General features: G+C 38.1%; 1 protein-coding gene and 1 long non-coding RNA gene across 2 annotated transcripts; one reads left to right on the top strand and one right to left on the bottom strand.

Moving 5' to 3' along the window:
* Positions 1-8,676: 8,676 nt before the first annotated feature.
* Positions 8,677-23,956, bottom strand: LOC137083575 (uncharacterized). The gene is made up of 3 exons (XR_010906524.1): positions 23,775-23,956; positions 8,933-9,045; positions 8,677-8,813 (listed from the first exon to the last, which is right to left on the bottom strand). It is a non-coding gene; the product is annotated as an uncharacterized lncRNA (long non-coding RNA).
* zmp:0000000881 (calcium-dependent protein kinase 2) lies at positions 8,694-11,423 on the top strand. The gene is made up of 4 exons (XM_067449534.1): positions 8,694-8,839; positions 8,918-9,056; positions 9,135-9,242; positions 9,666-11,423. Exons 1-4 carry the CDS (start codon positions 8,694-8,696, stop codon positions 10,413-10,415), a joined length of 1,143 nt encoding a protein of 380 aa, XP_067305635.1. The 3' UTR covers positions 10,416-11,423.
* Positions 23,957-26,763: the final 2,807 nt, after the last annotated feature.

The raw sequence follows: 26,763 nt of genomic DNA on the forward strand, positions 1-26,763 counted from the left end.
AGATGGCGAAGTAGTATGTCCCGAAGCTTGCATACTTTTCTGCTACACACTCAAAAGTATATACTTTTTCTTCACAAAAAGAGTACATACTTTTAGGACGTAGTATAAGTAGGCGAATTGGGACGCAGCATCCCTCTCATTTACTGAAGCTTTCGCGCCTCGATCGCCCCCCGGTGACCGGTCCCAGTATAGCCGCCCCTCTGTGTTTTCTAATGGACGCGAGGCAAACTAAAAAATAAAATTACACTTCAAAAAATTTCCCCCAAAGTTAGTTTATGTCACTGAAGGCAGTTATCATCACAATGATTTCATTTCAGGTGTTCGTTTTAAAAAAAAGTTTAGTTTGAGTTAGTTATTTGATGCTATAAAAACGGGGGTGTGACGTCATGATTGACAGCTGAGACTGACGGCTTCTCTGAGTGAAGTTGTCACTGAGGCACTAACGGACTTTTTTTGAAATTTTTGGGAGCAGATTAGAGCTTTAGCTTTAATTTCTACATTTCCATAACTGTTTATTTCACACCAACATAATTAATTGTTCTGCATCTGCGAGAGTGTGGGCGGGCTTTTGATATCGCAGCTGTACTTCCTGCTCTACTTCCTGCGCTCTACTGCGCAACTCCGGTCCCGAAATCGCTACTGCGCAGACTCGGTCCCAAGATGTCAGCGCCGTGCAAGGCTGTCTGAAAGCTTCAAATATGACAAGCGGAAACGGATGATGTCGAGTCGTCCATATTTTTTTACGGTCTATGGTTTCACCTAATTAATACTAAATAAACTACTATATTAAATAAATTAACAGTCTACTAAATGCTGTATATGTATGTATATATATATCATCTAGTATGTTTGATTTATTTATTAGCTCTGTTTATTTTGTTATATAGTGTTTAAAAAATAACATCAGTTCATATGCTTATTTATATAGCAACAACTCCAGTGTGGTGAATGTTTCTGTAGAAGTTGAACTATCAACTCAAGCTTTTTACTCAAATATAGTACTGGTTTCAAAACTACTTAAAGTATAAAAGTAACAGTTAAGTAATGTAAAGGGGGGGAAATGCCATTAAGGACAAGTTTAGGCTGCACCACATGGGCCTAAAGTACACTACCCCACCTCACTCCTCAAAAAAACTGTCAAAAGGCTATATGACTATATAATGTTATATTAATATGTTAATGTTGAAAAATGTGGGATGCATTAGGCTACCTGTTTCAGCCCATTGAAAATTAACGCATTTTAGTACAATGTAAATACAATAAAGTGGGCTACATGTAACGTTACTAACTTACTGAGCATTAACGCGTTTCATGGAGCAGAAGGCATGATGACTAGCTGCCTATAAGAATTGTAATGGTGCAAAAAGTCAAACTTCAGAGGCATGAATGTAAATGGAGGCTATCTGTGTGATGTTACCAGATTGAGTCGACGATTTCCAGCCCCAAAAGCTCATCAAAACCCGCCCACTCCAAGAAAAAAAACACCCAAAACTTAACTGTCAAAAATAGTGATATTTCATTGCCATCAAGTTTGATAACTAGCCTATTGTTTTTTATCTCCTTGACAATGTTGAAAACGAATCAAATATGACTAAATATCCAGGGGGAAATTGTCAAAATGCATTTCCCTCAGAAAACGTGCATCATTTTCTTTGTCAACAGTAAGAATAAGCCACTTTAATGGCACACGTTAATGAACACACCACTGGAAAATGTACAATTATTCGCCAACAAAAAAATAAATAACAACAATGCGCTTACCTTTGTGTTGCACTTTTCTCTGACAAAACTAACGTTACAGTACATTCGTAGCACAGTCAAATCTGATGTGATTCAAACCTCTTTCAGCTGTAGGGGTTGCTAGTTGCAGATGTCCTGACTATGAGGATAGACAGAGGCCTGTTGAGGTTTAGAGTTGACGAATCCAGATAAATCAAGTTTAACCGTTTCTCAAAACTTGGTATAAACTTTCTCTGTCAGCTAAGGTTTAATCTAGAGTTAGCGAATATCCCCGAATATCTCAATAACTCTGAAGCGCGTGCACCTGAAAGCGTGACACGTGCGGCAAACAGCCAATCACAGTGTCTGTGTGATTCACTTCTCTTCTGAAGATTAAGATCATTTTGAAAATGATCATGAAATTAAATGCGTTTACAAAGCAGGAATAAACACTGCTGCTGCAGCGACAGTTTGAAAAAGCAGCTTAAAGAATATCTGACTATATGCATGATGTGAATCACAGAAATATGCCTAATTATAGGTTCACAAAGAGCTCAAATGAATACACGTTGTTTAAAAGAATTATGAATGCATGTTTTATATTTATATTAATAGTTGTCTACTTTTCAATTCATATAATAATTATACGAATATTATAATTAAAAATATATATATTTAAAAGTAGCCTAATTATAATTCGTATAATATCAATAAAATAAATAATTAGCGCCAAAGGATGAGGAATTTTGGCTACCGTTTTTTATTATAAACTGTGTTAATTAGATACAGAGGGTGTGACGTGCGTATTTGGTCCAGTTTGGGTTTGCTTTCTCTAACCCAGAATAAATTCTCCAGAGCTGGTTATCTGTAAATTATGGTGATGAACACCGCTAAAAACCAATCCACCTTCTTGAGCCCGAAAAAACATGGTTTGCTCAAACTAATCTTGAACTTACCTGGGTTACAACTGTCTTCAAAAAATGTCATTTTTGGGTGAACTAACCCTTTAAGGAATTGTCTTTATGTAGATACATTTTACAAAATAATGATGATGGTAACCAGGGAGACAGACTAGTGGCGGGAAACTGAACAACGGAACATGTCATGTGACATACAAACAAACTGAACACAGTTTTCACCCGCTGTATCTGTTTGTGCAGTTTACTGTAGAACAACCCATTATGTGTGAAAAAAAACAGTTGTGGAAATGTAGAAGTTAAAGCTAAAGCGCAATCTCCTCCCAAAAATCGTGAAAAAAGTCTGTTGGTGCCTCAGTGACAAATTCGCTCAGAAAAGCTGTCAATCTCTGTTGTTCATCACATCCCCGTTTTCTTTTTTTTTTGCCATCAAATAACTGACTGAAACCAAACTTATGGTTGAACTTACACTTGAACTAACTTTAGCCTGATAAAAACTACCTAAAATAACAGAAACCTTTAGAAAAAAAAGTGTAATTTTATTGTTCAGTTTGTCTCGCTTACCATTATAGAATTCATGAGGGGTGCTGGGTTTAATACTGGGATCAACCACTTGGAGGCGATTAGGGCGCTTTGGCTTTGGCACACTATTTGAAGGGACATATTTGTCTGAAACCATAGTGGACATTATTAAGTACACTCATTCAATCCCACAATGCACCGCAAAAACAGTGTACAACTGATGTACGCTAAAAGTTTAGAGCAGTGGTTCTCAAACCTGTCCTGGAGTACTTCTTCTACTTCTTCTTTAAAGGGATCCCATGGTGTTGAGACTTGTATGGCTTAATATAACATAAATGATGTCTCTTACTGAATTATGTAGTAGAAAACCCATGAAAGATCTACGTTATTTTAAAAATCGATTTTATATTTGGACCATGGGCGGCGCCATTTTGTTTGCGTTCTAGGTTGATGACGTAGAGTGGTTGAACTCCTCAATCAGCTGGCATTACCCGTAGCTATTTTTACCACAACGCAACTCGAAAATTGTTTCAGAGTTAAACAAAACCAATGAATTCCTTTGTAATTATACTTAAAACACACTCAAACATACATGTGCACACAAACTCACCTACACAAGTCACAAACAGATCGGCGGGCGCGCACACGACAGGCTGTGTCTCAATCGAGATGTTGGGCTGCTCAGTCTCCACGACAGGGGCTGAATCTGAAATCGACCCTATACCCTTAAATAGGGCATTATTTGAAGGGACGGACATTTGTAGTGTTGTCCGACACCATAGTGGACATGTTCGAGTGCAGTCATTCAGTCTCACGTTCCACCGCAATAACGAGTAAAGCCGATTTACAAACAGCTGTCCGACTTCACGCACTCAAACATACATGTGCACACAAACTCTCTCTCTCACACAGACTCACACACACCCCAACAGATCGGCGCGAACACAGCAACACACACACACACCAACAGATCGGCGCGAACACACACCCAGCCCAACAGATCGGCGCGAACACACACACACGCACGCACTGCGCGCGCATACATAACCCTCAATCTATTCCCTTTGTTGATATCCTGTTCAACACATCCTGTTCCCCAGATAGACTGTTGATAGTAGATTAACTATAATGCCTAATGTGACCAGCAGAGGGAAATATCTAGGTAGGACGATGGGATAAAGTAACGTGAGGAAGAGAGGCAGGATGTTTTGGTGATGATGCATGCGATTGAGACAGAGCAGTCAGGTGTGTGTGTGCGCGCCCGCCGATCTGTTTGTGACTTGTGTAGGTGAGTTTGTGTGCACATGTATGTTTGAGTGTGTTTTAAGTACAATTACAAAGCAATTCATTTGTTTTGTTTAACTCTGAAACAATTTTCGAGTTGCGTTGTGGTAAAAATAGCAACGGGTAACGCCGGCTGATTGAGGAGTTCAACCACTCTACGTCATCAACCTAGAACGCAAACAAAATGGCGCCGCCCATGGTCCAAATATAAAATCGATTTTTTAAATAACGTAGATCTTTCATGGGTTTTCTACCACATAATTCAGTAAGAGACATCATTTATGTTATATTAAGCCATACAAGTCTCAACACCATGGGATCCCTTTAAGGTTTAACGACAGCTTGCATGTCCTGGAGTACCACCAGCCCTGCACATTTTGTATCCGATTTCTGACACACCCATTTCAGGTCTTGCAGTCTCTACTAATGAGCTCATGAGTTGAATCAGGTGTTAGATGAGGGAGACAAACCCTGCGTCTCAATCAGCTCCCTAGTTCACTAGTCAGGGCACTGATCAGGACATAAGTCAATGGGCTGACTCCCTGATCAGTGCCCTGACAACTGAACTAGGGAGCTGATTGAGACGCACCCATACAAAATGTGCAGGGCTGGTGCGCACCATGGTACCATGGTAGCTACTCCAGGACAGGTTTGAGAACCACTGGGTTAGAGAATACCTGTATAATAAAGAGTCCCTTGCTGAATTAATTTCCACAACTCACTAGAAGATAGTGGCCACAGCTGAAATAATCATCCATCCATTACAGGTATATTCCTTTTTAATTTATTAAATTGTTTAATTAGGGTTTATACAAGCTAATTTCCATGGCAGAGTTCAAGATAAATCTTTTCTTAACTACTGGAGATGCCAGTTTGCTACGTTTTAAATAATTATTAAACAGCAAGCACAAACTGTGCAAAAGCAACAGCCTGAATTCACTCTCTCATTTTCATTCACTTCTTTAGTGGAATATATTAGAGTAATGTAGAGAATAGTGAATAAGGGTATGGGGAAATTTCAAAGACAGCATTGGTCAATAAACAGAACTGCATGCATCTTGCGGAAGAACATTGTAGCCGGAGCTACTTCTATCTGTTTATATCTATGGCAAGTCCTATGATTCAGGATAAGACACAAACATGGCTTGGAAAATGGATTTGTGATGTATGCACTCATTATATACATTTTGTAAATTTTAAACAATAAAAGTTACAGACTGTGTAGCTTTAATTAATATTTCTTATATTTCTTAATAAATGTATTTGGAGTTTATTTAAATTATATTCAATATGAGCTACTTGTCTAGCTATCACCAGACCAAGCTCAATCTTTTAAAGAGGTGATGAATTGAAAAATCAACTTTCCCTTGAGCTTTTGATATATAAAAGGTCATGGTAAAATAAGAATATCCTGTAAGTTTTTAGAGCTGAACTTCCTTGTTAGTTAAAGAAAAGCTTTTATAGACACCAGGCCCGTCATCTGTTGCGAAACACCGCCTCTGCAGAATAATACGCACGTGTAATTCAGTAGCCTCGCCCACCGGCTCATGGAGCTGTTCGGATCACGCTAGCGAGCAGCAATAAACATGCCGAAGAAGATAGCAAGATATTGTGGAAGAACACAGTCGCTGCATAAGATTCCTTCGGATCCTAATATTAGGAATGACTGGTTGAACTTTATTTTTAATGAAGTTTCAGCTGACGTAGTGAAAACATTCGTGAGTTCATGTCATTTCACTGCAGAATAGTTCGTTTACAAGTCTCAGGACGATGCCGGATTTGCAGACATATTGAGATTAAAACACAATACTGTTTCTTCTATTGGATCCGACAGGAATGGTTCGGCACACTTATGTTAGTAAAACATGTTTTTTATATGTAATAGTATTGCATAGATCGTTTTGATTATGTGTACGTGTCTAACAGAAACATACCTTTAGCACACTGGACTTGGACACGTATGGGCCAGGGCTTGCAAAGTCCAACGTCCCGGGGCTATGTGTTTTCCAGACGGGCTACCAAAATGTAAGCCTGTTGGCAGGCCGGTGAATCTCAAATAGTGAAATAATATTCTATTCTTGATCTGTGCTGTTCACTCTCTCTTGACTTGATATTTGAAGGGCGCGCAGTTTGCACTTATATCCACCGATCGGGTGAGCTATGTAATACAATAATAATATTACAATCAATTGCGGGTGGATGATAAATAAATGATTGTGTTTGTTTGATAAAGACGTTTACGAGCCCTGTGGTCGAGAGAATCATTCCGGTTGCCGCTTTCTAAACAATCCCTGACAGGGGAGCTGAAGCTCGTTAAATATGCTAATCTTATCCAATCCTAGCCGTGGGCGTTTACAGTCTCCAGTGCGGCACGCCCATCAAAACCCAGCGTTCAGGAGAGAGCCTCAAAACCAGTGTAGAAAAGAGCCTATTACTTATTATGATGTTTTTGAATGTAAAAACAACACAAACATCATTAGTTGACATCAGACAACAGTATAATTAATTATATATAATAAAAAAGCCAGTTAATGACACCTTTAAGATTGAACATTGGTCTGGGGATTCTGATCTGTATTTTCTACTGCATTAGAGGTGTGATCAACGAACATTATTCAAATGACTCTGTATGCAATTGGATAAGCCTTCAAATAATCAGACCACAAAAGGCGTGATCAACGGGCAACTATCCATACTTCTCTATCTGTCATCATGTTAAAACTGCCAATAGTGCCCCAGGTGGATAAGCCAGTCTGTGATGGGTTTACGCAAAAGTGTAACAGAAGCAGCATAAATTAATGTACACGTTTCCAGCCTGAGCGGCAGGGTGAAATCAAATCGCTGGCAGATCTGGCTGGGTTAACCAGTCTAAGCTACTATATACATGACAAACATGAAAATCTACTGCATATAGAAGGAATGAGCTACAAGAGGGACATGTCTACAATTCCCAATAAACTTATCTATATGTACATCTATGCAAAATAACTGGTATAAATTAGTCATGATTCCCCACTGAGGGTTTTTGCCATAATGTCACAAACAGAACAGATTCAAGCTGATCTTTGAGCACAGTCTGTTCTTGCTTAATACTGTCAAGTTCTGACTTGACTGGCATGATTCTTCTTTTAAGAGAATGTAATGCTTAGTTGAACCATAAAAACCTATTGTAATCTGCACATAGGGGACATTGTTAAAACAGAAAAAAAGAGATAAATAAGAGACAGTCCTAAATATATTTTATATAAGAGACTTCCTTAAATATACAGGCACTTTATTTTAATATACATATACATCTCACAGGGACATAGAACATAAGGTTTTTCCCCCTGTGATTATGTCATCTCCGAGTGTCCTTCCTGAAATAAGGGTGTGGTTATAGAAGGAAGGTGATTAGCAAGGACTGTTCTTCGTCTATTTGAGCACATTCAGAGCCATCAGCCACATAGCCTGCTGATACAGGTAAGAAAATTCAGTGAACCAAATTGTTATTGTGTTGTGTTATTATGAAGGACAGTGATTACAGCGGTTTCATTACAATGATAGTAATGACATGGTTGATGTTACATTATTTGTTCTTTCTTATCAAGGAACCACGTATTTTGTCTGTGTAATTGCTATAATGAATATGGGTGGAAATTATTTTGTTTCCAGGGGGTGGAGATGGGGGGTGGGTTGTGGGTAGGAGGTAATTTAGGCCACCAAATATTCGGCCATAAAAGGTAAGATTTTACCATGCATTTGAATGATTTTCTTTTGCAACACAAAACCTGTTTGACAACATTTTCCCGTTAGCATGTACAGGCTTAATACAAGCAGGTTTTGCCCAAAGGCATTCCAGTTAAACTCCCTGAGTTAATGAGTCTTTTAGCTGGCTTTGCATTCATCGGGATGATAATGTCAGGTAATAAAGCTGTATGACTTTATAGCTTTAAAACTATGCAGACATTTCAAAACTTATCCACGTGGTTATACAAGCTGACTAATGGTGGGGATTTCCAGTAAACATTACCCAGATGACCCATATTACATGTGCTGCTGGTAATGTGTATTTCAAGACAATCCTGTTTTGAATACATTTCACATGCATATAAAAATGAACAATGACTGGCAAGATAGACAGAAAGACAGATAGACAGATAGATGGAAAATATTTTTGAAAGCCTGAAGACAAGAATTTAAACACTGAAGATATTTGCGTTTGGAGGGTTTACAGTTTCTCATACTGCTGTGTATTAACAGCATCACTAGATGGCGTACTCCACACAAACTCTCGCTGGAGGCTGCTTTGGGAAAATATACAAGGAGAAGTTTGGAGACGCATGGGCTGCTGTGAAGAGAGTTCCTCTTGACCTCATCAGCAGACAACAGCTGGAGAGAGAATGCAAAGTCTATCAGTATGTACACATATTTTAAATTTCTTCCTTTTTATATACTGAGCTTAAAGGTATAACCATGAAACAACTTTTTAACAGTAATGCTCGGCATACAAATGTGGTGAAGCTTCTCGATGATCCTTGGCTGAAAGACTCAAAGTGGAACATTCCTTTGGAGTTCATCTTTGGGGAAGATCTTGAGACGACCATCTTCAAAGTTCAGCGTTCTAAAATACAGGTAAAGATGTGTAACAGTTGTTCTGTTAGTTTATGTATTAGTTGAGCCAAAATTCAACAGTGCCTGTGTCTTCTTCAGCTGACGCCAACAGTGAGAGCCACAATCATCACTGGTATGTGTGAGGGTTTGCTTTATCTGCACAGTAAAGACATCGTCCACCAAGACCTCAAACCTGACAACATCATGGTGAGCCAGACACAAATGTGGGCCTAGAAAATTAGTTTTTATTTGTTATTACTTAGACATTACTTTTCTGGTGTTCTCAACCAGGTTTCATTTAGGTATAAATAAAGGTTTCTCTGTTGACATCTATGGTTCCATGAAGACCCTTTAGCATCCATGGAATCTTTCCATTGCACAAACGTTTCCATATCGTGGAAAAAGTTTCTTAAGATGATTCAAATGTTCTTCTATGGCATCAATGCAAAAACACCCTTTTGGATTCTTTATTTTTAAGAGTATCAACTTTATCTTGGATCTCACTCCAAAAGTTCAATTTAAGAATTCATTGAGCAATCTTTGAGTTCATATTGCGATCAAAAGTCTAATTGAATTGGTCTCAATTGATTGATTTCTTTCCGAGAACTAACTTCTCTTGTCCCATTTTAGGTGGAGCATCAAACTCATCGTGCTGTGATAATTGATTTGGGACTGGCTAAATTCTTTAAAAACGGACTCAGCTCTGCCGTAAACTTGGGAAATGAAGCGTACTCGGCTCCAGAGATCCTGCTGATGAGTGGAGTTAGGGACAAGCGATCAGACGTTTGGGCCATGGGTAAAATCATAGCTGAACTCTGCGCCAGGGTCAGGTTACCCACCCAATCTGTGTCTGCCTTCAAGATTCGTGAAACCCTCAAAGACCAGCCATTCTGTAATGCTGTGTCCAAGATGGTGGAAGTCAATCCCAATAACAGAGCTACTATGGCTGGAGTCATCGCTGACGTTAGGAGAGCTGGTTCAGTTCACCAGACAGACATCAGACCGAGAGACATCCAAAGAGACATTCCAAGAGACATCCAAAGAGATGTTCCACATGGAATTGAAATCAGGGCAAATCTAAAATTACATCCACCAGCAGCTTATGTTCCTAAGATGGAGGGAAGAAAATCTCCTGTCTTGTGTTATCTACAGGATCCATCTCCACAGAGAGAGATGGGAAAGGCATTAGTTCCAGGTAAAGGTCAGGCCTTAAACCATCAGCTGTCTCTGATGTCATTTCCTTGCCCTCTCCCAGAAACCGGAAAAGTGACTCAGGAACGCTACAACGAGGAGAAAGGAGCTTTAGAATATAAAGAGATTGTCACAAGGGGAGGGAAAATAATTAAATATGAGAAAGTGCAAATAACCAAAGATTCTTAAAAAATAACATGTGTTTGGAAAAATGTTGAGTTACTGAACATCCTTTCAATCTCCATTGATTGATGTGTTTTCGTTTTTTTGAAGAAGGCACAGGCTCGTGACACTCAGATTTTTATTTTAGTTAATGTCCTGCTTATGTTTATTCAGCAACATTTTTCTCATTTGCCATTGATGTACAAACCATTGAAGTACAAACCAGTAAAATATTAGTTGTCCCATTTGACACCTGGTAATCTTTGCAAAGTTAAATCTAAATGGGAAAAAGACCTGGAGCGCTTATTTAGTGATGATGAAGAGGAAAATGTGCGAGAAAGCTTAGACTTTGTTTTTCAATAGCCATCATAAACTTATCCAATTTAATGTGATATACAGTGTCTATTACACCCTAAGAACACACACCTTTAATGGTACCTATTCAAAGCTCTGTCCCAGAGGTAAAGTGGACAGAGGGACTCTTTTACACATGCTGTGGTCTTTTCCTGACCTAGGGATAGGTCTTAGAGGGCATTGCAATAGCTGTTGGCACTAATATGCCCAGGCTTTTATCAGCCATAAAATGTATAACATTGAGGTGGAAGCCTCCTAAACCTCCTTCTACTTCTGTGGACTAAAGTATCATCCTGTACCTCTTGAAAGAATAGCATTTCCCTTGAAGAAACATCAGGATCTGTTTGTAAAACACGGGGAAGCTTCCTTTCTTATCTGGGTATGGCAACCGGACAGAATGCATAAACCTCATACAACTTTCTGCCTTAGTTTAATTTGTTTATGGGATTCTTTTGTGGCACTGTGAAATGGAGGTGTGTTATAGGGTTGTGTGTATGGGGAAGGTATGTTCAGACTAATACCTACTGACTTATCTTACTTTAAAACCCAATAAATGTAATGTTTAAATAAACATGTTTTTGTACTTTTTTTCTATGATTAATCTTTTGTAGTATGAGCCTATCACACCTTTTATTAAAGATGCTGAACTTGATATGTCAGAATAAACAACCAAGAATACACTACTCAAAACTACCAACACTGACAAGAATTTGGAAAGTTGTGAAAAGGCATGTGTTGAAAACTGTATTAAAGGGTTAGTTCACCCAAAAATCAAAATGTTATGTTTATCTGCTCACCCCCAGTGCATCCATCATGTAGGTGTCTTTATTTATTCAGTAGAACACAAATGAAGATTTTTAAATCCAACCGTATAATGCATGTCAATGGGGATTTTTATGAGAGCCACTATGAGAGTAAAAAATATACGAATCCATTTTAAACCCTGCGGCTCGTGATGATACATTAATGTCTTAAAACACGAAACGATCGGTCGATGCCTCATTAGTGCATGTGCAGATCGGTCGAATGAGGCAAATTTCTATGATCGAGCCGGGTTTTGACCTTCTTCGACAGAAGTACTGACGGATGGGAACATTAGATAAAATTTGTCTGCTATGAGGTACAAAAATAACAAATACTGTTCGGTTTCCCGCAGAAATGGATCGTTTCATGTTTTAAGACATCAATTTATCATCATGAGCCGCAGGGTTTAATATGGATTCGTATATGTATGTGTTTTTTACTCTCATAGTGGCTCTCATATAAAAAGCCCCGTTGACATGCATTATATGGAAACGGTTGGATTTTAAAATCTTCATTTGTGTTCTGCTGAAGAAACAAACACACCTACATGTTGGAGGCACTGGGGGTAAGCAGATAAACGTCACATTTTCCTTTTTGGGTAAACGTCTTTATCAAACAAACACAATGTTTTATTTCTCATCTACCCGTGATTAATTAGACTATTATTTTTATATTACACATAGCCCGCACGATCGGTCGTTATAAGCGGGAATCGCACACACACACACACACGCGCGTTGCTTGCGCGCCGCCCTTCAAATGTCAAGTCGAGAGAGAGATTACATACACATAATCAAAACAATCTATAACAATGCAATCTATAACAATGCTATTACGTATAAAAACATGTTTTACTCACATAAGTGTGTTGCACAATTTCTGTCGGATCCAAATCCAACATCGACCAGAGATTGATTTACGACCGATTCTCCAGTGAAATGAAGTGAACATGTCTTCCCTACGTGAGCTGGAACTTCATTAAAAATTAAATTCAACCCCACATAATATTAGGATCAGAAGGAAGCTTATGCAGCGACTGTGTTCTTCCACAACCAGGAATAGCGCATATATCTTGCTATCTTCCTCTGCATGTTTATTGTTGTTGGCTAGCTAGCACGAGCCATCCATGAGTCGGTGGGCGGGGGCTACTGGATTAGACATTCTGTAGAGGCGGTGTTTCGCAACGCTCTGACGTAAGAATGAAGCTCACGATCGTTTTCTGGGCCTGGTGTCTATAAAAGCTTTTCTTTTACTAACAAGGAAGTTTTCAGCTCTGAAACTTACAGGATACACTTATATTACCATGACCTATTATATATCAAAAGCTCAAGTGAAAGTTGATTTCTCAATTCATCCCCCCTTTAATCAGAATTAAACGAGACCTCCTTCCTTGGACATACAGGCAGGAAGTATCACGTTGCTATGCCAAGTTTTCCAACACGTTCAGCTTCGTTGCACTCTCATGCCAGTTATATGAATGAAAATAATTTTAAATTGAAAATGACTATGAAATGTTTCTTGCCTTGACAGAAATGTACTGTTCTAAACATTTAAAAAAAAAAAAAAGCAGTAAACACCTGTTTACCATAACTAGCTGTTTGAGGTAATACATTGTAAAAAACAAAAACAAGCTTGAAACTACTTACATTTAAACACCACATCAACATTTGCATGTAAATCTGGCGGTTTTTTTTTCAAAACATATTTTAAAAAATGAACTACGTCATTGCTTGTATTGCATTGCCTTGGTTTTGACCCTCTTTTTTGCACAACACATGGATCATGATTTTTTATTGCCCCAATAAAACTGCATTTGGATCTTCGATCAGCAGTCTGTGACAGTGAGTTTTGTTTTAGGGTGTGCAATCCTGCTAATATACTTGTATAAAAATTAACATGAATGGCAGATACGATTTTGCCAATGAGGAGCATTCTTCTATGTTACCACATGCCTTATTCATTTATAATAATAGACGAATCTGCTTGCCATATTGTCAAAAATGATTTAATACAAAATTTCTAATTGAAATTTAGAATTTTGTAATTGCCTTAAGTTTCTCCTTCATTTACTTCCTCTCTGTTTCTTTCTTGTCTTCCTTCTGAACATCCCTGTTGAAGGATGGGTGGAGATTTCTGTCATTCTATACTTGTGAGAAACAACTTTGCCAAGAACACACTTTGCCTTCACAATTTTGAAGAGAAGCATTACCAAATAAAATGGTAAGGAAATAGCGAATTACATTTATATGAAACCCATTTTATTTACATTTGAATTATTTGCTGTTGTGTAAAATAAATGTATCTTAAATATTCTAATGACTTTTATTTTATTCAGTCAAAAAGATAATTCTGTTTCATTAAAAAAAAAAATGTTGGTAGTGTATTACTGTTTTAATAATCTAAAATAAAGTTAAATAACAAAAAAAGATAAATTAAATAAAATATGACAAAATGAATATTCTTCTCATCACACTATAGGCTACAACATCCTGTAAAAACTGTGGGTTAATGAAAAACTACAATGGATCATTGCCGTATGTATTTATTTCATATGAATTAGGGCTTTTTGATGTGCAGGAGATGTGCTTTTACCTGTGAATATGTCTAAATGCTCTAAAACATACTTCAAGCGGCATCAATTCTTACATGACTCACTTTTAAACTTAAGGTTTAGATGTAAGTGTTACCCCGAGGAACATCCCAACCCCTTTTCTCTGGTAAGAGTTTTCTCTTGCACCTCAATACCTTTCTCAACTTCTTCATGTTTACATTCCTTCACGTGCTCTCAGATCTTCATCTCAAGTTTCTCTTGTGCTACAACCTCAGATTTGACTAACTATGGGTGCCAGATCTTTTAGTTATGCTGCTCCCCGCTTATGGAACTCCCTTCCTCTTGATGTTCGCAATAGTGATTGTTTATTGACTTTTAAAACGTGTCTTAAGACATATCTTTTCATACAGGCTTTTTTATAATATGTTTTATTGAGACTTGACTGCATTTTATCTGTATATGCGGCTTGTCAGTAGTGTGTTTTGTCTTGTGTAGTGATCTGTATATTTTTGCTTGTGAGGTAAACTTGGGTGTTATGAAAGACCCCATTAAATAAAATGCATCATTATTATTATTATTATGAGTGTCAACAAAAAAATCTTTGCTAGCAATGAAGTTCAAATGAACTGAAAGGATATGTATACCAAATAAACAAAAAGGTTCGCTAGTCAGTCAGATGCTAAACATTTATAAAAAAAAAAACATTTATTTTATATTTTCTCTCAAATGCAGGCATTGCTTCAGTTCAACAGTAACAACAGCCTCCAGGGGTCTGCACCACCAAACGGGACACTGACTCGACACCACAACAACATTGAGCAAGGGTTTCAAACATTTCAACGTATAGTCATGAGGAACGGCCAGGCTGTTGAAACTGATGAGATCAAGTATTACTCAAATAAATAAAGGCTGGTTGGTCACCTCACCACATCAATGTAATAATTTGTGTAATGAAATTCTAAGTACTTCTGAAGCTTTATAAATGACATGCTGTATTCTCAATGATTTCTTCTGTAAATAAAGTTAAATAAGCTGGAATATAAGTTGGACATGTGTTGACAGGTTGCCATTAAAACTTAACTGAACTTTCAGAAAGCAGCTGAGTTGCCTGAAAGTCAGAGAAACTCATCTCAAGCCTCCAAAAGACTGCATAAAGCAAGGGTAAGCAGTGGCTCGCGACGCCAAGCGTGATGTGCGGCCAGCGACACTGTTATAAAATACAAAATGTGTGGTTTCATAGAAATTTGTTAAAATATTATGTCCTCTACAGAGAACAAATTTAAATAATATTGTATATTGATGTAAATATATGCACGTCTGACTGAACCAATAATGTTTCAATGTTTTCTCCATATTATATTTACTGGTTAAACTGAATCAAAAGCAAAAGTAAAATAGTATTTAGACTTTGAACCCAGATTAACATTATGACATGGTGAAAAGTTTCCCGGAAAGACGATAACAAAAACGTGTTTACTGTAATGCCTGTTTGACATGAAAGAAGTGCATAACCAGAAAGATATTTTCAATACTTATCTTTAGGTCACATGTCACACTTATGTACTTATTTATGGCTAGGGCCTATATATTTCTGTATCTATAAACACATAATCCTGACATCATCATCACCATCATAAAATCTGTATTTACTGAAATATGAAGTGGCCTAGTACTGAATTAAATCATTTGTCATGACATGGTGATGCCATGATACTGGAAAATGATTGAGTGATATTTCAGTTAATGATATGGGAGTCACATTTGAGAGCATGATCTGAAGAATCAGCTATCTATCAATTATTTTTTAAATCAGCCAATCAACAACAACACAATGATTGCCTGCTAATATTCATATCATGTGTATTTTTAATGGTGCTCTCTGATTACAATAATCTCACAATATTTACAAAATGCTTGCATGAAATTGTGCCTGCCATTGCCTATGATGATCTAATTGAAAAAATATTTTATTGTAACACAGGTGTGTTAAAGGTGGGCTAGGTGGGAATGATCTAAAACACTTTTGTCCAAATTTATTTAAACTTTCTGTATATGTCAATACATAATTAAAATGTAAGTAATCTGAAAAGGAGAGTATAAAAATCAAGTGACTCTAGACTTTTTAATCTGCAATAAACACCGCTCATTATTTTCGTTCGGGACGAAACAAATGATTGGCTTGGGCGACTGTCACTCTCTCTCGGTACCATGGCGACCACCGCTTTCGCTACAGGATCTGCCCACACATGCGCACACCTACGAAGAGCAAAAGCATTCAAAATGCCCGGTGCCGGGTTTTGCAGTCAGCGAAGGCAAACAATGCAAAAAAAGGAAGACAGTAGGCCTACATGTAAAGGCAATGCACAAGAAGACTTTGGATAAACAAAAAAATCAAACGCGAGTAAATATCGGCGTGGCTTTCCAACGATGGTGAGAACTGAGGGACCTAAAGGGGCTGAAAAATGACTCATTGCTGGCTTTATTTCTGCTGGACAGGTAATCTTTCATTTTGATTATACATTTTTTCGGTTTAATAACTGATATTATTGGGGGGAAAAAATGTATCAATGCTACCCGTTTTTAGCTTTGCCTTATAAATATAACCAGCTCGTTACCGAATTAAACAAAAAATATATATTTTAAACTTTACCAGTATGGTATTCTAGCTTAAAAGACATCTTATTTGTTTATATTCATACTGATAAAGTTAGATGTTTTATTACATGTGATTCTGACATGATGTGACTACATGCACACTGCTCGTGCGTCTTCCAGCTGAGCGGCCGGTGAGGCGCGTTCATATGTTTTGGGGGCGTGGCTTTGGAAAGAGCCCAGAAGGGAGAAGGTGGAGTGAATGGAAATAATGAGCTGTCTTTAAAACAGTCCTGAGAGGTCTACAGACACTCAAATTGTATACTTTCTTTTTTAGAGTACTTAGATTTTAATTATGTATTGATATATAAAGAACGTTTAAACAAATTTGGAAAAAAAACGTTTTTTAACCAATTCTTACCTATCTTACCTTTAATGGCATGATGTTCTCATTCTTGTACCACATCTCTTTCAGTTTCCCGTCAAAAGGTGCGTGTAATCTGACTTTTGCTGCGTGTGTGCTGACACTTCTTCAGCGGTTAAATCACAATATATTGAACAGACACGTTCAGTTTTTAATTGTAGTGTTTGTTCTCTAACTGAACTGATTTTATGATGATTTGATGAAGATGAATGCAGTGGTGGGAAAGTAAAAGGGATTCGGTGGCTTTGGGAATGGCAGCGAAGCATTCTGGGAATTGTAGTCTTTCATCCCCATGAGACAAAAATACATTTTCTGTCTTTTCTCAGTCTAGAAAGCACCAAATTCAAAAATAATTTCACATTTCTACTACATTAATGACCCAGTTTAAATACAGATTCATATTCATCTATCTAATATGATAAAAAGAGCTGCATTACCTCAAACTAATGACCAGAAAACTGAAAATTGCGCCCGCGACTGTGTCCCGTCATCATAAAAGTCCCATGAGCCGTGTGTGCGGCAACAATCACTCCAGCTGCCTTGCTCATCTCCTCAACACTTGGTCCTGCTCTGCTTCACACTACAGTAACGTTAATAACCACATCCATGAACATGATTTCTGCCAGAGTCCTATTCCGATTCTTTTCCACCGGCTGTGCAAACTACGCCTTTGTTTTGAATAGGCGCCCTCTAGCGGACGGAATAGTTACATAGTGCAGATTTAAGCCTTCTTCATCTGTCCGTAATCTTGGTGTCCTATTTGGTTCATCTCTATCTTTTCCCTCTCATATTTCTTCTGTTGTTAAAAACTAGTTTAGTTTTTAGTTTAGTTTTAGCATTTTACATAATATAGCACATCTTTGATCTTCTCTCACTCTGCATTTATCAAATCACATCTGGACTATTACAATGCTCTATTTCTTGGTCTTCCTAAAAAACTTATTGTAAGGTTACATTATGTTCAAAACTCAGTGCAAAACTTCTCACCTCCACCAGGCACTCTGCTCACATAACTACTCTACTGTATGATCTTCACTGGCTACCTGTGGCTTCACGTATTCACTTTAAGACATTACTTTTAACATTTAAGGCATAGTCTTGCACCTCCATACCGCTATCTGTCTGACCTACTCTCCTACCTGCTCCCTCATATCTTCTGAGTTTGGGCTTTTGTCCATTCCTCGTTTTCGTTTGTTCACTGTAGTTGATAGGTCATTTTTAGCCTGACGTGGTCATACTCAGTTCTCGTCAGAATATGAGTCTGAAACTGCTCCATTGGGCTGTGATTATGGGGCGTGTGTCGACCGAACCAGGAAAGACCTCAATTGGATAGACCTACAACCAATCAGAGCAACGAAGTGACTCATTACACTAGTTGTCAAATGTCAACAGAGCTTAACTGCACTGTGTTGCCAAGTCTGCGTTTTTTCCGCGGGTTGAAGCGACTATTATGTGATATATAGACCCATGAGTGCGAATTTTAGCAGGCAACCTTTCCAAAATAACACACATTTTACCCCCCAAACACCATTTTTTTGGGTATTGTTTAGGGCTAGTAGTTGGCGGGTTTTGTTGTAAAAACTTGGCAACCCTGTCTGCACGCGCGCTGGAATACACGATCTTTGCCGGTGTTGTAAAAAAATCAATTTTTTTTTCAAAAAATTAAAATAATTTAATAATACACAGAGTACTTACCCAACATGATCATCATTTTTGAGAGAAATTGTGAAGGTGAATGCATATACAAACAAGCTCTCCGTTTAAGATTTGAACAAATATAATCCAAGCCCCTTTGATGATGATACTGTTTATCATCTGTCTGTCATCATCTAAAGCCCGCACTGATGATTTCATTGAACAGTTCTGAACAGTTTCTGTTCGGGGATAATTACTCCTCTTCCTCTGTGATCGAGGCCTGACCTAACCGTCCGACCTAAAAATGTTGTTGGCGGGGTTAAGTTCGGCTGGCATCCAGGCTAGGTCATTTTGTGTCAATGCTCCTAAATTATGGAATTCCCTTCCCCTACCATTGCATAACATATCATCTCTATCTACCTTCAAGACCCAGCTAAAGACTTATCTTTTTAATATGTATTTTGAATAATGTGGCAATATAAAGCGTGCACTTTTATTGTTTATGTGGGTGTGCAAATGTACTGTAGCCTAGCACTAGCAAACTTGAGATTTGGAAAGGCGCTATATTAATAAAACTTCTTCTTCTACTCAAAGAAATTTCTTCAGCTTTACTTGAATTTCTTTTGTTCATATAACTAAATTGTAATTTGTAAAAATTACTCATTATAGTTGCGTGGAAACAATTGTCATTTTTTAATGAGTAAACAATGATATTTTGGGTTGATCTATCCCTTTAAAAAACTTTTTTTTTTAATCAAAGAGTTAACACCTAATTAATGTGATGCTTATATACATGATATCTATCTTTCATGAGGCTCTCATTGATTTACAATCTACTTCAATGAAATTCATTAAAACTATTAAAAAGTTACATATTTACATATTCAAAGATAGATCCAGGCTTTAAAGCTGTTTTGTTAAAGGTGCCCTAGAATGAAAAATTGAATTAACCTTGAAGAGTTCAGTACATGGACATCACATGTGAGTGTCAAACACCATTGCCTCCTACTTCATATGTAAATCTCATGCATGAAAAAAAAACACGTAAAAACCGTGACGCAATCGCTGGCGATCATTTATATGTACGTCCCCAACATTTGCATATGTCCGAACATGTTCATTGTCAGGCGTGACTGACGGAGCGAATCATCGGGACTGCAGCTTCACTCGAGGATAGCAAAAACGCCAGCTCTCATGACACAAATGTCAGGTTCTAGGCTGTGCAAGGGACATGAGGACTTCACATACCCTTCACACAGACAAAAAATGTCAACAGTCTTGGTTGATGTTTATTATAATCAGATACAGCAACAATTTAATTAAAAATCGTTCGTTTGCTCAGCCCATTTCAAGCAAGCTTCGCTCAGTGTCTTAAACTGGAGAATGGGACAATTACAATTCCTGCATGTTCATAAAAGCAGTAAATAGCGATTTTATCCACTTATTGACTGTTTAAACAGTTTCTGATTAAATTGAAAGATTCTTAGAGAGACAGCATTGTCTAGTACAGTAACATTAGGAAACTCCAAGTATCATAACCAAAACACCGGATAGTACACTGGTTTTGGTTTTGTCTGAGGGAAATTAGAGCGTTCATACTTGCGGTTGCCAGATTAATAATGCCCTTAAATAAGCCACATACCCTCTATGTAGATATCAGAGAACAATTTAACATATTGATTCAAATCATTCTAGGGCACCTTTAAATTATATTTGAATTGCCCTAATGAAATAGACTATGGTTCTTGCATAGAATCCAGAGTTTAACTGTAGTTGTATTTAGGTGTAAGATCATGATAGAAAAACATGCTCTTATACAATAGGAAGGATTATATGGTTTATAAAATAAAAAGAATATATAACTATAGAATATAGAATAGCTATAGAATGTATAATAAAACTAGTGTAAACATGTAGAAAATACAAAAACAGCCTCTATAAAGGTAATATATTATCCACAATATTTAATGTAAGTAATAATAGCAAATGCCTAACATGGCAGGACACACTTATCTAGAAGGTGTGTAAGCCATGTTGAATGACAGCTAGGTGCTTCTCAAGTCTTTATACTGAATGCCTTTGCTGCCATCTAATGGCGTTATAATGTAACTTTCACTGAAGTAATCAACTATATTGTCTGTATTTCTGATTGTCAAGGAGCTGTTTTTTTAAGACATTGTTTTAAAGACTGAACAACTGCAGTGGTTTATATTTATTGTTTTTTAACATTTTTAAAATGTATTTATATGTTTATGTTTATATAATACTTTATGTTATTTAAATCAATATAGATCAATATAGAATTTTTTATTGTGTGATAGAATCAAGAGTATGCAAACAACTAGAATTTAATTTATTGCTCATCAATTTTTAAAGTTCTATTATTGGTTATACTTACAGGCTTTTGGTTGCATACTGATCGTTTAAAATTCTGTAAAGTACCACATAATTGTTCTTTTTTGATCCTTTGATCCAACATATTTACAGTGAGTACTTAGTGTCTTAAAGATGACAAAATTACAAAAGACTTTGAGGCTTGTCATAGTGTACAAGGAAAGCAAAAATAAAAATCCTGCTGGTCGGAATTCAAGAACAAGTGGGACAACATTTCTTACATTTTGTCCTGTAACTAGTGCTTGAGGTTAAACAATAGGATGCTCTGATAACCCGAGGGGTTAAAAACGTTAAATAATTTTTTTTTAAATTGCCACTTTAAATGGAAATTAATGTATAAAGAGAAATTATCTGTTTAAAAATAAAATTATTGTAGCATTAAAGAACGTAAATAAATCAATGATATGCACACACACACACACACCTTATATCATGTTTCTTTGAATAAAATAATGAACACTTGCTCACATGTTCTTTGATATAGATTATAATGTAACTGGATGATACATTCCCATTTTAATTGTGTTTCCAGATGGCTTTTTCAGTTGCTACTTATGGTAAAGGAAACTTTGGAAAGGTGTAAAAGGTAACCTTTGGAAATACCCGTTCAGCTCTCAAGAACGTGCCCTGTACTGTTTTAACTAAAGAAGAAATTTAGAAAGAGAAAAATATATAACGGTGAGTATATATATATATATATATATATATATATATATATATATATATATATATATATATATATATATATATATATATATATATATATATATATATATATATATATATATATATATGCTGGTTCTGGTAGAAAGGTATCAGAATACACAGTCCACACAGTTTGTTGCATATGGGCCATATTATAATAATAGGGCTTGGCCATAACAGGGCTGTATAGCCGCAGATTAGTGGCCATGGTTACAGTAGGCACGTGAGCATCAGAACTGGACCACAGAGCAATGGAAGAAGGTGGTCTGATCTGATGAATCATGTTTTCTTTTACATCATGTGGATGGCCGGGTGAGTCGCTAACCCGGGGAACACATGGCACCAGGATGCACTATGGGAAGAAGGCAAGTCGGTGGAGGCAGTCGGATGCTTTGGGCAATGTTCTGCTGGGAAACCTTGGGTCCTGCCATCCATGTGTATGTGACACGTACCACCTACCTGAGCATTGTTGCAGACCATGTACACCCTTTCATGGAAACGGTATTCCCTGGTGGCTGTGGCCTCTTTCAGTAGGATAATACTCCTGCCACAAAGCAAAAATGGATCAAGAAGGGTTTGAGGAGCACAAAAACGAGTTTGAGGTGTTGACTTGGCCTCCAAATTCCCCAGATCTCAGTCCACTCGAGCATCTGTGGGATGTGCTGCACAAACAAGTCCGATCCATTGAGGCCCCACCTCACAACTTACAGGACTTAAAGGATCTGCTGCTAAAATTTTACCACAGATACCACAGCACACCTTCAGGGGTCTAGTGGAGTCCACCTTGACAGGTCAGGGCTGTTTTGGCAGCAAAAGGAGGACAAACACATTAAGTCACAATGTTATGCCTGATTGGTGTCTACATTTTAGAATTGAGAAAAGGTTTAATAAGCTATAATGTTATGTGAACTGCATTCATTTCATTACAAATAATAATAAACTAAATATATCTTCTGTGCTAATGTACACTGAGGTTAGCTGTTAGTAGTTAACCTGAAAGAGATTTATTTGCATTTAAATTTTCTAGTCTTTTTAGTCAGGTTCCATATCCATATGATGCTGCTTTTTTAATATTTTATATTGTGCTATTTTGCACATGTGGTCTTATTGTAGGTCATTACATCATTCCAATGTGGTGAAGCTCCTGGCAGATCCCTGGCTGGACTCTAAGGGCATGTGGAATATTCCTTTGGAATTTGTCTCTGGTAAAACTCTGGAAAAACTTATGTTCAGCTCACAGTCATACGTGGAGGTAGCGTTACATTTAATATATTTATTTAAAGGTTTCATGAACTGGCTTTTTAAAGTATATACTGTTGTCTGAGGTCGACTAATGATTTTTGTGTGGTTTTTACATTCAAAAACATCATAACTAATAAGTAATAGGCTATTTTCTACACTGGTTTTGAGCTCTCTAAAACGCTGGGTTTTGATGGGCGTGCCGCACTGGAGACTGTAAACGCCAGCGGCTATGTTTGGAGAAGATTAGCATATTTATTGAGCTCCAGCTCCCCTGTCAGTTCACATGAGAGAGAGCAGAGATTGTTTTGAAAGCGGCAACCGGAACGATTCTCTCGACCACAGGGCTCGTAAACGTCTTTATCAAACAAACACAATGATTTATTTCTCATCCACCCGCGATTGATTGGACTATTATTTTTATATTACACATAGCCCGCACGATCGGTCGATATAAGTGCGAACCGCGCACATGTGCTTCAAATGTCAAGTCTAGAGTCTCAACAGCACAGTTCAAGAACGGAATATAATGAGATTGATCGGCCTGCCGGGCTTTGCGAGCCCTGGCCCATACGTGTCTGAGTCCAGCGTGCTAAAGGTATGTTCTGTTTGACATGAACACATAATCAAAACAATCTATAACAATGCAATACTATTACCGGTACATATGAAAACACGTTTTACTCACATGTCGGATCCAAATCCAGCATCCACCGGAGATTGGTTTACAAACGATCCCGCAGTGAACTGAAGTGAACATGTCTTCCCTACGTGAGCTGGAACTTCATTAAAAATAAAGTTCAAACCCACATAATATTAGGATCAGAAGGAAGCTTATGCAGCGACTGTGTTCTTCCACAACCAGGAATAGCGCATATATCTTAATCTTCCTCTGCATGTTTATTGTTGTTGGCTAACTAGCACGAGCCGTCCATGAGTCGGTGGGCTGGGGCTACTGGATTAGACACGCTGTAGAGGTGTGTGTTTCATTGCGCAATGACGTAAGTATGAAGCACAAGATCATTGGCTGGGCCTGGTGTCTCTATAATACCTTTTCTTTGACTAACAAGGAAGTTTTCAGCTCTGAAATGTACAGAATATTCTTATATCATGATTACCTTTTATATATATCAAAAGCTTAAGGAAAGTTGATTTCTCAATTCATCACCCCTTTAAATTTGAGTAAAATTATAGTAAATTTAATGTTTTATTCATTTTTAACTGATAACATTATTTTCTTTAAGGTACACTATCATTTTTGGCCCTTTAGCGGATGAACAAAACTGAATGCATTTTACTGAATAATTGTTTTGGGTGGGCTTTGGCTCTGCCTGACAGTATAAATGAATATGACCCTTCAAAATAGATACTGCTTTACAATGAATTCTAAGAGCTACATATGGCAATTTATCTCTTCAATAAAACGTTTCAAATCCATCAGTTCTCGCCATCTCCAAAAAGCCAAGCCATTGTTAATTCTCGTTTTATTACAAGCACTGTAGCATTCTCTTTTTTGCCAGCAGGCTGTACTCTGTTGAGCGTGTTTGTGAGGTTAACAGACTTAGGCCCCGATCACACAGAACACGTTTTTGCAGTAAGAGGCGCCTTTTTTGAATGGATTTCGGTTGGCAGTGTGCGTTATGTGCGCTGCTTTTGCGCTCCGGGTGCCTCACGTTTTAACCGCCTGCTGCGCCTCGCATTTTAACCGCCTGCTGCGCCTCGCGTTTTTGAAGGAGCGCTCTGAGCGCATGAAGTTAAAAAAAAGTCAACTCTGAGCGGAAAAGTGCCCGACGTCATCGCGTTTATCTTCTGTTGTCCAATCGAATAAATGGAGAGGTGGTCTTCCGTTGTGGTGACCGTTATATTGATTAGACTGACAGGACAGCTGATTCGGGGGTTTCCTAGCAACATTTAAAAAAACTTTTCTGAATGAAAAAACGCCAACCAAAAAAGGCAGTGCCGTGTGCCTCGCGTTTTCGAACCTGAAAAACGCGTTCGGTGTGATCGGGGCCTTAGCATGCTCCATGTTAGTGTTGTCAAAAATATAGTTGTTTTAATAGGTATCAATACGGAACTATCCTAAACGTGTGTGCAATTGCAGTGCATTTATACCTGCAAAGTGCCACCACTTGGAGGAATCGTCTGCAAGTTCTCCAGTGAGATGACCGTAGCTCTGGCTGCTAAGACTCACAGTGCTGTTGGACAGGCCACCTTTGCTTAGCATACGATGGCCATCCGGCAGGCCAAAACACTCATAATGCATGAGGATGGTTCTGAGCTGAGGTTGATGCAGGAACTACAAAGGTCACAATGCTGGCCCTCAGCCAGACACATCCTAGACACTACCTTGGTAGTCCAGAAGCGCCATCTCTGTCCAAAGGCTACAACATACTCCGCAAGAACAGAGAAAAAAGCTCATTTTGTTCTCGCAGCCTGGTTTGGGAGTTCTCGCAGCTTGCTCTCGACACATTGCCTGAGTAGAACTTTCTTTCTTGAGGGTGTCCAAGAACTATTGTGTGATTGGTCAGAAATTGAAAGTGGGTGTGGTTAATGCGGAGAAACGCAGATGATCGCAGGTGAAGTATGGAATCTACTGGCCAGAACGAACTTTGTTCTTATTCTCGCCACCTCGAGAAAACTAACAAATTTCTTTGTTCTTGCAGAGTTTGTTCCAAACTTAAGTCTTTCAGAGATGTGAGTGCACTTTCGCGACACTCCCCTCTCACAAGGTGGCCTCTTCAGTTACAGAGAGATCCTGTCTCTAAAAACAGTGCTCCTAACCGAGCTCACATCCTTCAAGCGGGAGAGTTAGCGTTAGAGGAAGTGGGAGTACGTCCTGCAGGCATTTTTGGTCAGCGAATTGTGCCTTGAGTTCAGGCCGGCCCGAGTGGAGCCGGTTTCTTCTCGTATGTTGGGTCTTGGTTACTGATGCAACCCTCATTCCCTGAAGGAGGGAACAGAGACTTTACCTCCCTCCTGCAACATCCCTGAACCACTGCTGAATGCCTGGGATTCCTGTCTCAGCTCCTCAGCAAAACCTGAATGAGTGGGTGCTAGCCGACCTTATGTCCGAATAAGAAGTGGCTCGTCATAAAAATTTCCCTCGCCAATATTCATTGGCCTGTTTTTTACAACTCAGAGGTGATTGGGGCTCCCAGTGCTCCCAAGCATAAATTAAAATCTGTTCATTATATTTTTGGACATTTTTTGATCATATATCAAAAAATATGGCAGATTTTCCCTTTGGTATCAAAAATGGAACTGAATATTTATATTTTTCAGTGTATCGTTTCTAATTTAGAAACTGAATTGAGACATCTCCACTGTTCTTGCTCATTAGTTGGCATTGTGCCAACTATGCCACTCCGACACCACACATGCGCCAAAGTCTGTGGTCATTAAAGGTCCCGTTCTTCGCGTGTTTTCGAAGCTTTGATTATGTTTACAGTGTGCAATATAACATGAGTTCATGTTTCGCGTGTAAAAAACAGTATTTTTCACACAATTTACTTATCTCTACAGCGCTGTTTTCTCTGTCCTAAAAACGGCCTGATGATTTCCTTGTTCTAGGAAATCCCTCCTTCAGAAACACGTAACGAGTTCTGATTGGGCCAGCGCTTCCCGTGTTGTGATTGGACAGCAGCTTAGCGCACTTTGCCCGGAAAGGTCCCGCCTCT

Source organism: Pseudorasbora parva, chromosome 7 (genome assembly GCF_024679245.1).
Source record: "Pseudorasbora parva isolate DD20220531a chromosome 7, ASM2467924v1, whole genome shotgun sequence".
In the NCBI taxonomy this organism is placed as follows: Eukaryota; Metazoa; Chordata; class Actinopteri; order Cypriniformes; family Gobionidae; genus Pseudorasbora; species Pseudorasbora parva.